This window comes from Sinohyriopsis cumingii, chromosome 12 (genome assembly GCF_028554795.1).
Source record: "Sinohyriopsis cumingii isolate HCF-2022 chromosome 12, ASM2855479v2, whole genome shotgun sequence".
In the NCBI taxonomy this organism is placed as follows: domain Eukaryota; kingdom Metazoa; phylum Mollusca; class Bivalvia; order Unionida; family Unionidae; genus Sinohyriopsis; species Sinohyriopsis cumingii.
In genome coordinates, this window is record NC_142972.1 from 100,729,543 (window position 1) to 100,743,595 (window position 14,053).

The window sequence follows — 14,053 nt, forward strand, 5'->3', positions numbered from 1 at the left end:
TGGATTATTAATTAATTTAGTTTTGCAATACATTATAGTACTTTCACTTTTATTTTACCGCTAATGTTAAAATATGTGAGGCACATGCCAAAAACAAATATTTACCTCCAGTATCTTGATGCATACTTTCATTTTAGTGTCTTGATGCATACTTTCATTGCCCTTTTCAAATGTAACCTTGTTTTTTTGTGTTATTTGGCCAAAATTAATAGCGATATTATGTACAGCATTTGCAATAAAAAAAATAAACATGTTTTATATTTTTTAAATTGTATTGTTGAATCCACATTGATAACGGAAATATTGATACAGTGATGGTTTTGGCGTGCATCTCATGCCCATCCTTAAATCCTTCCTCACCAAAGATGAACATAGATTTATTTTACTTCCATTTTATTTCAAAGATAGTATTCTATTATCTTTGTGTTAGCCATATTAGCTTGGGAATCCGCTCGATATGACCAACTTCATGCTAAGATCTTTTTTTTTCTCACAGTTTGAGAAGGCAGCAAAGATCTACTGCAAACTTAATAACGCTTCAAAGAGCAGCATGTGCTATGAGATTTGGGGGAATTTTAACCTTGCAGTGCAGGTTCTGTGTAAAAATGAAAAATATGGCAGTGCCATAGACACACTTCGGAGATATGCAATAAAGAGAAAAGTAAGTATAGATTAACTCCATGAAGTATAGGGCAACTGTTGCACTGGCATAACGACATGCTTGGTCACTCTGTGTTTCAACAATTCTTTATTTTAGGGTCCTTAACAGTTATCAGAGTGGAATTCTTAACAACTGTTCTATGTGGAAGAGGGCTAAGGGGCTAACTTTAAACAGACACTTGCATTAATTGTACATTTTTGGTAAATGCTTGCATTAAATATGCATAGAACAATGTGAAACTTTTCCCGGCAGGCTGTATTGGGATACTGTCAAAAGATGGCTTAATACATTGCAGAATGTAACAAGTTCTATTCATGACATATTGCACAATGTAGCACAATGTAGCATATTTTATTCATAACTGATTGTACAGTTTAACATTTTCTGTTTATCGCATATTGTACAATGTACCACATTCTATTCATAACACACTGTACAGTGTAGTACATTTTATTTATAACATATTACACAATGTAGCATGAAATGTTTATTAGCTGTTTACTAAGATGGAATAAAAAGCCATTGAAATCATGAACCAGGATAAGAATCAGCAATTATATTTTTCGATAGTAAGATGTTCTTATTTCCAGTTTTGTAAAATGTCAGTACATTAAGGAACAAAAGAATATAGGAAGAAACAACACAGTTGGTTCTGGGGTGGTCTTGAAGCATTGTTGGTGAGGCCTAACGAAACTGGAGCTGTAAATGTCACTTTATGCTGAGTTATTGATGATCTAAACATTTGCTTTTTAAATTATTACAGTTATCGCTACAAGTAATTTTAGAGATAAAGTTTGTGTCTTATTTCCTATTAGTTTGTTTAATTTTGACTTTTCAGGAGTATGAGTCTAGAGGAGATCGAATTCCTCAAATACTGATTGACAATGATCCGCGTGAGAATTTCAGCGAAGAACTTCTCATCCTTATGTTTGCTGACTTTCACCATAGACACAACAATCTCAAGAAAATGCTGAAAATCCTGGAGAGACTGCCTTGGAAAGAAAGAGTTGAATTTCTCAAACAAAAAGGACATGTGGATGAGGCCATAGAAATCTTGGAGGAAAATGGTAAGACTGAATACTGCTCCAAGTGGCGAATAATATGGTTGCATTTGTGATTTGGATTGAAGCTTAGGAATAGCAGTTTAATGTGCTAAAGGGGTCGCCCCTGGAAAATGTGAGAATCATAATTTGGCAACATCAAATGACAGAAAGCATTCTAATTATAATTACATGCCATATAACTGGTGGCTAAATTATTTACCAAACCTTATTATGCTGGGATGGGTAAAATAATACCAGAAGTATATTAATAATTGAACTACCTGCAAATGGATGCAAATTAAGATAAAGTACAAGTAAACATTATTTTTTATTTGCAATCTTCCTAAATTTGAACTGAAAATTTTGTATCTACTTGTCAGTTTGGCAGATTTTTTGAATAGCGTCAGTGAAAAAGGAACATCAAAACACAATAAGGGACCCATGCTGCAACTGTATATATGTATGTGGAATGATGCTATATCATTAGAAACACAACGTTTGGGCCATTGGGTGTAATTATTATGATATATTAATTAACTTCTATAGCAGTGTGTAAAGATGCTTGAGGTTTTTTGAACAACTAATACAGATCTTATGCAATCAGTTGAGCTTTTTTATGGCCCTGTATCTTTCCTGTACCATCTGTTGATGATACATCATCATGATCTGCAACATCTTCGATAATTCCGAAACTTCTGATTGAGAACCAGGTTGTATCGTACTTTGTGAGATTTTTCTTTTAATGTTTTGTGATTCAGCAAATCTGGGTAATGTGCCTTGGCCAAGGACACACCATGGTGACCAATCTGGCCTGTACCATTAGTGGTTAATGAGCCCATGCAACCTCTCATCCTGATTTCGTTTGTTTTAGGAACTTATTCACCATGACTCTTGCCAGTGACTTGGTAATTTAAGTTTATATTCAGCAATTTGCCAATAAATATTTTGTTTCGATGTCAGCCACAGTCATCAATACCCTGTCATTATTTATATATGCCCATGCAAAGCAAGATTGCATAATGTAATACTGTTCATCCATCTATGTGTCATTATGTAGCTATTACAGTTTTATTTGGACCCTATCACTTTAATTACATCAACCTATTGGTGTAAGGATAAATAAAACTTAACTGGGTCCCAAGCTATTGAAAACGTTTACTTGAAGTGCATTTGTATAAATGACATATACTTTAGACAAATTACTTCAGTGGGAAGGAAATGTATTGTATAGTTTCACACAGCTGTCAAAATGGCTTGGATTAAGACAGTCGGTTGTCTACCTGAAATATTTCAATAAAATGTATTATATTGGCAGTCATGTTTTCTAAAATCATCAAAACTAGTTCTACCCTGTTAGGTACTTAAATTTATAAGCTGTTTATTATTGAATGATTTTAGTCTGCATGGATATGATATTTTGACGATCAAAATCATAGTGCACACCTACTACAAATTGCTTATGAGGATAAATAAAATTCACTTTCAAAAAGAACTACTTGTCCCAGTTAATTAGTGGTATATTTATTTGTGTATGTATTTCAAGACTCTGTTTCATTCGAAAAATACAAAAATGATGGTTAGAAGACACATTTTGAAACTTTTACTATTTGTCAAAAACAGGTAATTAATTTGATGACTATCGTTTGTTATTATTCTAACTATCGATCTACCAACCCTTGTGATTTAAACTATAACATTTGCAGAAATACCCCTTAAATTATGGACGTACATAATAAGAGTGAAACATATGCAAATATGATCACCGCTGTCAAATCCAGCAATTGTTTTCTCTGGTTTGGCATGGAACTTGTTTCGGTATTAAATTCAGTTTCTTTGGTAGGGGGGAAAATGTTCATTGTACAGGAGTCTCGCAGACGATTTAAGCTGCTTGTATGTTTCTTGCAAAACACCTTCTTACTCAAGCCTTTTCTTTTGCATCATTGCAATATCTAGAAATATCATCCAGCTGAAGAGGTGAAATGGAAAATAGGCTTCTTAGAATATTCAAACAATCAGCACACGGGTATTAATAGGATATATATTCAGATCCTTGTTTGTGCTTGGAACAAAATCAGGATAGGCTGCACTTACAGTTACTGAACATCATGTCACGATCGATTTGCTGCTACATGAAAATTTAAGAAGATATCATTTACTTGAGAGATTGGTTAGGAGCCATTGGGTTCCATGGGTATTGGAACTACAGTTTCTTAAACCGAACTGGGGCTGAACGAGATATAAGTGTACTTTAGAAACATTTTAGTTAAACATAATGCTGCAATTCCCTGCATCAGATCACACTTCGGAATATTTCAAATGCACATTTTTGTAGCGAACAATATCAATGTGCAGTATATATTTTTACATGATGTTGAAAGTTGGTGTAACTTACAAGAAAGTATTGTCTTATCTATGGATAAGGTTTTGTAGGGCTTTTAGCATTATACGTGAGGGTCAGAGGCTGAGTATTACTAGAGCAATTGCAAAAGGGGCGTGGCACCTGGTATTTTTTGAGAGTTGAAGTTGGTATTTACTTTTTTTTACATTAAGATAATTTGTAACAAGAAATATGATGAATACAATTGGGACTTTTTGCCATAAAACAATAAGAATATAATTTAAAGCTTCTGAGAGGCAGATTTTGTTTTCAAATAAATCACACAGAACCCCCACCATGCCTGAGTAAAATTATCTGTCACTAACCAGATTTGAAAATGTTTTTCAAAGAGATCACCATGTACCACACCATACATTGTTTCCTTATAAAAGCAGTTTCTAGTTGTAAACTAATATGTGGATGGGGTAAACATAAGTTTACGTACATAGTACAATTACAATAAAAGTGGAATTTATTTCTAATGTGGAATTTATTAGCGGTTCATGACTGAGGTCCAACATGATCATGACGACCATGTTTAATTCCAGTAGAACATTTGCCTAAAGTGAGGTATCACTCTTGCCAACAGAGAAAATCCATTTAGAAATGCATAGCTAATATTAAATATACTATTGATTTTAAGCCGATATTAGTGGTACTGGTCACATACCAGAATAGTTTAATGGCTAGTCTGTCATCCATTCCTCGTCATTCAGCAGACCGTCGTACATACGTCCATTAGCATAAGTTTGTTTTCATTAGCCCTGAAATACATGGAATTTGACCATGAACAAATGTACAAATTCATCCCATGGTCCTTGATAAAAATTAATGGTACATCTAGTATTACTACCGCAAGGACCATATTGAAATTCTTGTTACTCTTCCTGATTGGATGGACTTTCACAAAATTCCTTTTTAAAATAATTAGCTGATCGAGAGTGAAAATGGTGCCAATCTTACATCTGATATGGCTGCCATCCCTGGTATCCCTAAACTTCGTGTATGGAAAGGCATATTGCCATGTAATTTTCTCCAGAAGACTTCCTACAGTGTCTTAGTCCAAGATAAAGGTGGTGCTGATTCAATATCCAACATGACCACCAACAAAAATTGGTCATTTGGTAAATAGTGTTATTGCTAGATGTTTTTTTAGTATAAATCTTGGTCCTAAATAAAATTGGTGCTGATCTGTTATCTAATAAGACCACCATTGCGTCCATCTTGAAACTCTTATTTGCAACACTCCTTCAAAATTAAATGTCATTGTGGCATGACAGTCTTACCAGAATACTTCGTATCATGTCTGGTTGGATTATAAGTTGAAACAATGCTGATCTAATCTCCAATATGGCAACTTTATTGAAAATCTTTTTATTACTAATTCTAATTGGCTGGTCAGATCATCAGCATGCTTCTTTTGATGCCTAATTGTTCCTACGTTGTAAACGATGCTAAGCTGATATTCAATATGTCCACCAGGACATGTTTTTCTTACCCAAAATGGAATGTCAGATAAATATCAATTTTCCTTAAGAAGACGTATGTTATGTCATGTTGGTCCTAAATGAAACTGGTGCCAATCTGACATCTTGAATTCCTTGGAACATTAGACATCTTGTGATGTTTTTGTTGTCCCGATTGATGTTTTATTAGTTCTAAATGAATTAGTTGCCAATATGACATCCAAGGTAGAAAAAATTACAAATCTTGTTGTTGCTTTGACGGTTTCAGCACTGAGCAGTTTTAAAAGAATAAATGGCTTTATCTTCAATTTATTTCTGGATATTAGTTTCGGCCAGTAGATTCTGTCAGAATCTTTAATGAGCAGTATTTGCTTAAGAGGAGGACAAAGAGAAGTGACACATTTTTGGCATTAATGTTTTAATATTTAAAAGATGTGAGCATTTAATAAAATCTGATATTTATGTGAAGGATTTTCTTTTCTGTATAATCACCTACTGACACATCTCATTTTTAATCCCTGTATTATGAACATATCCGATAGTATATCTCCAGGTGGAGTCTCTTACCAGCATTTACCATGCTCATGTAATATGTAAGACATTTAATGAGAACATTAACTATATGCCATGATTGCTTAGAGTCACTCAAATCATCAGTGCATATTACTACCACTGCTGCTGATGCTGCTGCTACTAAAACTACTACTAATACTACTACTAATAATAACGACAACAGCAATAATAATAATAATAATAATAATAATAATATAAAAAATATATGACAAGACTTGTTCTTAAAGTAACCTATTATGTTTTAGGTTCGTTCTCAACATGGGGATTTTGTTTTCTTTTACAAATCAGTATGTTGTTTTCAATTTATTTGCCGGATAGCATAATTCCTCTGCAGTAATAAAATAAAAATTCGAAAATGGTATGATGATTATTTAAAAATGTCCATGTTGACATATAAGACCTTCTTGATCATGGCATTATATCTTAAATTCAGATAATTTGCTAGATCAATAATATTTTATAATCACAATGATTCATATGAATCTGGTATTGTTTAAAGGTGTGCAGGAGATATGTAAAAAAAAGAATGCAAGAGGCTCCATTAAATGTTGGACACACATACATACATACATACATACACACACACACACACACACACACACACACACACACACATACATGCATATATATATATATATATATATATATATATATATATATATATATATATATATATATATATATATATATATATATATATATTAACATAAAAATGTAGTATTGGTTAACAAGATAATGTTCTTCTGATTGTGTTTTTCTTTTGTGTTGAAGGTCAACCTGATAAAGCTGTCAAACTCCTTTTGATATATGGTAGAGTTATGGAGGCAGTAGACTCTGCCAGAAGGACACAAAATGAAAATGCCATTGCCCAGACACAACTGGCTCAGTTGCATGTCCTCAGTATGCAGCCAGACAAGAAGCATCCTTACATGGAGGATCAGCAGCAGATTGTAGAGGAAGCAAAGTACCTGTTTGAAAGATGTGGAAATATAGATGGTTCTGCAGAGGCGAACCTTCTCCTTGCAGGCTTCACAGACAGAATATATTATGTCGAAAAAGCCATGACCCTGTTTCTGGAATCGAAACCCATTCCAAATTTGCCTGGGATGCTGGAATGTGTTGATTGGATTGTTACCCATAACTATATCACCAAAGACAATTTTAAGTCCCTTGTCCAAGGATTTGATCACCTTTTCAAAGTTGTACATATTCTAGGTTGTGCCTCGACACAAGCTGACAATGAACTTCTTTCGATATATGACACTTTTTATGGTCTTTCAACTAAGAGAGACAACGTTATTTACTTCCCAAAACGAAATCCCAGATGCAAAGTCATGATAAAAGATTTGCTTCCTGCCAGACAGGAGATGGAGCAACAGGTAGAAATTGAATTGGAGAAAAAAACTGCTAATGAAAGAATTGCTATTTACATTTTGAACCGAGCCAAAACATGGCTTAAGTACGCATTAGAAGAAATAACAGAAATAAGAAATGAAGTTCAGCAATGCCTTTACAACCAGGTTGGGAGTCCATGCCCACATATAGATAATGAAGTAGGAACGTGTCTCAAGCTTCATCGTTGCCATGACAAAAGAACATATGACGAGCTAATGGAAATTGACCAAATGTTCATAGAACTGCAAAAGAATATAGAGTTTGGAGCGAGGCAATTAGGAAAAGAAAAATGTTCCAAAAGTCTTTTGGAACAAATAAAGTACTTTCGGAAATATAACATTAGCTTTCTGAAAGGAGAAGAAACGATTTACAAATTCACTTCCTGTGAAAGGATAATCCAAGATCTTATGCCAGTGAGCCAACAACTGCATATTCTTTCCAAAGGGTACGTATGTGACGTTCGTTCGAAGATGGGCATTCCGGTGAATGAATATCTGAAAGCCTTCATGGAGTATGTACTGAGAAAGGATACATCAGGGAAATGTAAATTTAGAACAGCAGCTGCTAAATCTGCAGATATCTTTCTGATGATTTATTTTTGTAGTCACCTGTTCCATATTGATTTTGATTGTTATGCAAAACTTTTGGAATTTGAAAATGCACTCAGTGAAGAGGAAAATAATGGTGTCAAACACAATCACTGGAATCAATTAGCCCTAATACCAAAAATTGATACCAAGAGTAAGAGCCAGCAAAAGGATGGGAAATGGATTGTGCAGTCTCTGGCTCACACGTTCTATGACAGCTACTTTCACCTGACAAAATCGGATCCACAGAAAGCTCTGAAAATATTCGCCAAATTTATTGCTTTGATGTGGGAAAAGAAAACGGATATCCTACCAGACCCAAAGTTCCTGCTAATGTGGCTTGAGTTTTACACTACTCTGTCATTTTTTCTCATAGCAAAAGCATTGGAGGAAAGCAAAGACCAATTAAATTTATCCTTTTTCGTACCAGTCAGTTATCTGCATTTGATGGATTTTATTGAAGCCACGTTTCCTACAGATGCACCTTTCATACAAAAGGCTGTATGCAACAGTAAGATAAAAGCTGCCTTTGTTAAGGAAAAACTCGAGTCCATCGTGAATATGCTTTGTGGTACACCACACAGTACAAGTCTTCTTCAAGTCCTCTTCTCAACTAATTTGGACACGAATGACGAGTGTTTCGAGTTTGCTGTTGCAGAAAGGGTTTTGGTTCTGTCCATGACACTGGTCTGCAATGGTGAATTTTTTTTATCAGAACAAACAGTAATTTCTTTAATCCGAGCAATGTTTCAACTGCACATAGAAAATAACTGTCCAAAAAGATTAGAAATAGCTCTGACAACTGTACACAAAGCAAAATGTATCCGTGATCTGGGAACATCATTATTTGATCTGTTAAATGAGAGAAAAGACCCTTTTATATGCTGCAGATGGTTGCCAACAAGACACGCAAACAATAATAGTGATCATGTCCATTCAGCTACTCTAGAAAATGCCTACCTGTTCTCAGCTGATTTCCTTGATTCTTCGAACCATGGTACTTCAGCGCAACAGGGTTCAATTAAGCTTAACTATGAAGATCACATGGACGCAGTAAGAAGAGAAAGACTGATATCGGAATTAGGTTCTGAATCCAAGGAGAAGGCAAACTGGAATATGGTATTCGGCCTAAAGGATGAGGTTCAGAGTCATCTGATCAAAGAGAAACAAAATGAGCATCTGGAATGCAATATTACTGATGAACTGGGTAGAAGATATAGCAGTTTCTTCGATAAATCATTGGAACCTATGATGTCTCAAGACAAAACCTCTTCTGAAAAATTCATTGGCATAGTAGCAAACGTAAATGATATAGTCTCAGATGTGGAAGTTCAAACAAGGTCAGGCACTGTAAGCAGAGTTGATTTTGAGATACGTTCAGATACTTTTTCTGATGATTCTACAGATCAAAATAATATTAAATTATCTGATAAGAATATAACAGGCATAGACTTCGAAATGGAACCTGACGTGATGTGCTGCACACAGTCATCTGACTCATCTCCAGTCAGCAGGATTGATGAAACCCCTTTGGACAGTGATGAATCATATATTGGTGAAATACAGGTAAATGCCACTAGAAATGATGTCTCAAAAGGGTATACTAATATCTTTAGGCAAACTTCTATTGAGCCTTCAGCATACATCCGAACAGGTAAAACTTATGTGTAATTTCTATCACGTGCATGTATTTGTATTGAGCCTGGTGATTCAACACGATATGTAGCGACTGCCTTGGCAAGACACAAATTGGGTATCATTCATTCTCCTTGCAAGATGACCAGAATTAGATCATTCTTAAGCAGAACCGGAAACAGGTTGAGAAAATTTAATTAAATTTGGTAAATATATTAAATGTTTGACCTAGAATTTCCATTTTCTCTAACGGAATGTTTATATTAAGCTTTGACATTTATGGTAAAAGGGTTAAAGGTGCAACATGGCCAGATCTGAGTGTACTGTCATAGTCTTTGTATATTCTGGCTCATTTCTTTAATTACACATGCAAAGACTGAGGAATATTGCGACCATACGTGGGGGATACAGACGATTGGAGGTAATTTGACAAAACTTAAAATCAATGTATATTCCTTTAAGGAATGAACACCAAAATATTATGCTGTCCCATTGTTTAGGAGAGAGCTTTTTATACAGTCTATCCTTGCTAAGTCAATAAAGGCTAATGTTAGACGTGGCACAAGTGTTAGTACATACGTCCATGGGTTCATGAAATGATACATTTGCATCCAGTATCAGAACGTTTGGATATTCATTATCACTAACCGACATGGGCAATTAGTTAAGCGTAGGCTTGTCAAAATTTGCATATCCCAGAGATTTACGTTTTCCATAGATCTTGGATATTGTTGAATTTCAATAAATTTACCTCAGTTGAACACATAATGAATATTGTGTATTTCCATCCAAGCAGCTTGCGGTAATCTATGATACATGTACAATTTTCTTTACATGAAACATGAGCACATATGATATTTTGGTCCATTTCCCAACTTTAGATCTTCCAAAGTAAAATTGCAATGTAAAGGCTGAAAACCAGATTCATGCAGTGGCCACATATCCTGTTTCATTTCTAAGTTCTCATTTTATATGACTACCATATGTTAGACCATATCATATTAAGATGTTTGTTCTGCACATTAACTTAAGTCCTCCATCATCTGCTGTTTCCAGGCATTACAGGCAGTTTGCGTGTAGATTAAAGAACAGACCGGCCGATTTTGAGCTCGAAAGGTCATAGATTAAGATCATATGATCTGATAAAGTAACAGAGCTGTCATAATTGTTCTGATAGAGAAAAACAGCTTCCACATTATACCTTGACTTGACTCATCAGAATCTGGATAGAACATAACATTTGAGGAGAGGTATTTTGCCAGGAGCGTGTAGCCCTACAAAGACGCTGCTATGCACATAAATAATTAGGAAATGCAGGCAATATTTCTAGTTTTACATGTGTATATCAGCCATAGAAGGAGTCACTGTGTCATATCTCCTATATGGATAAGATGATAATAGCTTACCACAAACAAGAGGAGGTACACCTGAGGAACCACCTTCGTTCAGCAACATTGACTGAACAACAATATCTAATTTTATATCTCCCCAGTCACAAATCAGATGGCCTGGACAGTGGATGCCTTCAGTCAAAGGTGTGGTAAAACGTTCACTTACTACCTCTAATCTTTACGAATGATTCTTCAGGGGCTCCACAAAATAAGGTCCCTGCTGCCTATTCTGGTAGTTATTCTGTTGCACCTACGGCTCTGGTTAATTGATCTACTTCATATGTTGGTAGATCAAAACTGGAGACTAACACAGAGGGATGAAGTGTTTACGTAGCACATGGGGTTTCTTTTCCACATCATTCCACATATACTGTAATTCTTGATTGTGGCGTCACTGGAGAACCGTGCCTTGAAAATTGTTTCCTGCTCTCCTTGGCGTAAGCATGAACCAGTTGGTGTCATGGCTAGTCTATAGACATATGTAGTTTATGGTTCAACAGTAACCATGAATCTGTTTGTCTTCATCTCGAACAGGATTTATGGCAAATAAGAAGCTGCTTTTGATACCAGTAATTTATGTCAAGTTCCCCATGCATAGCCATACCAAAGATAACGATGATACACTTATGTGCCTAGTTAAGGTTTTGAATGGGGTTTAGAGAAAAGGTAGAGGAAAGGGTCGGAAGCATCTCTTCCTACATTTTAAGGGCTCTGCTGATATTTTAATTTCTGTAATCAACATTGCCAGGTAATTTGCATTACCATCATGTACATCAGTCAGCACTGAGAAGGACCTGTCCTTCGTGACAAATAGGGTACGTAAAGTTTGGGCTACTTCATATGCCTACCGAAATCATTTGTCATTGCATGGTGGTATGAAAGCCAACGTTTGTGAGTTCACATATTACTCCTCATATTTCCCTTCGATCTTTGGCAGAGATTAGTTTGATTCTGTGCGATTTATAACATTTCGACCATGACAGCTTTTACGTATTTTAAGACACATGGCTGTCTCAATGTGTGCAAATGTTACAGAAACACGTCTTGTGTTCAGGATTGATTGTGCAAGGTTCTCATCCAAATAATAGGACAGATTATACTTCAGTCAAGTTACCTAATGTGATGGGACCCAAATCATGTTTTATTGCAAACTTGTGACTCGTTTCAATGTCAATAATGTTAAACAATGGCCATGTGATAGGAAAATACAGCTATATACAGGTTCTTCCACATTGGATAGTTGTGTTGCTTTCTTTGATGAAAACATAAGGCACATATTTGAATTTCTATATTATGGTGTTGTAGAATAGACTAAACCTGGTCACGTTTGCTGGGTATATTGATATCGCCACAGGACTGCGCGGACCATCTAAGCTAACCCAACTCTTTATCCAAAATACAAGACACATGAAAAGACATGATATGTTTCATTGATCTTATGGTCACTAAGATATTGGTAAAATAAACTTATATGTTGTATATATGGAGATGGCAAAAGTACGTAAAGTGTGCATACAAAGGAAACATAGTCAGCTTCATATCGTGACACTCGAAACTTTGAAGCAGGTGACATGTATTAAAGCGACTGTTTATCACCAAACAATATGAGCTTGCCAGCCATTTACACGTTAAATAGCTAACGAGGAATGCCATGTATACGATAACGTTTAAGGCAAGGAGAGGACCGAGAGGTTTGATAAGCTGCTCAATAAATAATATTTAACATAATAATGGGAGATTGAGTGGCGAAGTACTAGATTAAAAGATATTACATTCAAGAATCCACACATTATGGAAACGTCATTTTAGGTATATTTCAAGTATATGAAGCCAATTCAAACAAGCTACAAGTACCGTTAGGTCCCGTATCATTAGCTAAATGTGCAATTAGGGTGGATATTGTTTCATGTGGAAATGTGTCTTTAGAACAATTCCACAAGTAAAGCGAATTGATATATTGTTTAAGAGTTTCAGTTAACAATGTTTAAATATAATTGTTCCTTAGAATGTGATATCAGTTTATGCTTCCAAGTAACACTGCTGTTTCTTATATGCGGGTAATAATACCAAGGCAAATACACTTGATACCTTTCCATTATATTCATTAACCGAGATTTTAATCTTGGCAGACATACAGACAGAGTGTGCTGTACTAACTTCGGCTCTATCCTCTCATGAAGAACCATGCAAACTATTTTAGAAGCTTATATAAGTGGATATATGTTATTAAAGCCCCAACGCGTCTGCTTTTTACCATTCCTCCAATCTAACTAAAGTTTTGAAATAAGAAAATTATTGGATAAAAAGCTGTATATTATTAACCATTGTTTTGAAATAATATTCAGATTACAACTAATAGGGGTCCCGCGTGGTCTAAAGCCCTCACCGTTACGAATCAATACCATCTCACCTCTGTTTGCGTGGGTTGAAGTCTCAGGCTCGGTACGTGAGAAAGACTGCTAGTAGCTTCTCGTGGGCCGGTGGTTCTTCCCGGGGTTTTACAGCGTTCTTCCTCCACCAGTTATACTGGCCGTCATGTATGGCCTATATTGTGCTGAAAAATGCCGTTAAACCCCACAACACCAACCACAACAGCAACAATTAGATGCCAGCTGTTAATTCAGTCGCCGAATTCACTCGTAATTCCGCTTTTTTTCGGAAGTGTTACAAACGTAATGCCGTCATACATTCAACAAATTCTGCCAGTGACTAATCTAATAACAAAATTCGTACATGGCAGACTAATTGTTTCGGGAGGAAAGGGAGATAGTCAGGCTCATTTTTAATCGGATATGAGATGTCTCAAATAGTTTATACACATGTAAACAATGTGCTTGACCTTTATTCCATCATTTCCTACACACATTATTTGTATTTGTAACAAAGTAATCTGGAATAATATCACATAATGTTTACCAACTGTAT

At 35.4% G+C, this 14,053-nt stretch overlaps 1 protein-coding gene across 1 annotated transcript in view; it reads left to right on the plus strand.

Moving 5' to 3' along the window:
• LOC149787099 (TPR and ankyrin repeat-containing protein 1-like) overlaps nucleotides 1–14,053 on the plus strand; it is a 59,747-nt gene that overhangs the window by 39,033 nt on the left and 6,661 nt on the right. Inside the window, exons 15-17 of the mRNA XM_089976046.1 lie at nucleotides 497–661; nucleotides 1,500–1,728; nucleotides 6,892–9,668. Of these exons, the coding sequence (XP_089832172.1) occupies nucleotides 497–661; nucleotides 1,500–1,728; nucleotides 6,892–9,668 (3,171 nt within the window). The remainder of the gene's footprint in view (nucleotides 1–496; nucleotides 662–1,499; nucleotides 1,729–6,891; nucleotides 9,669–14,053) is intronic.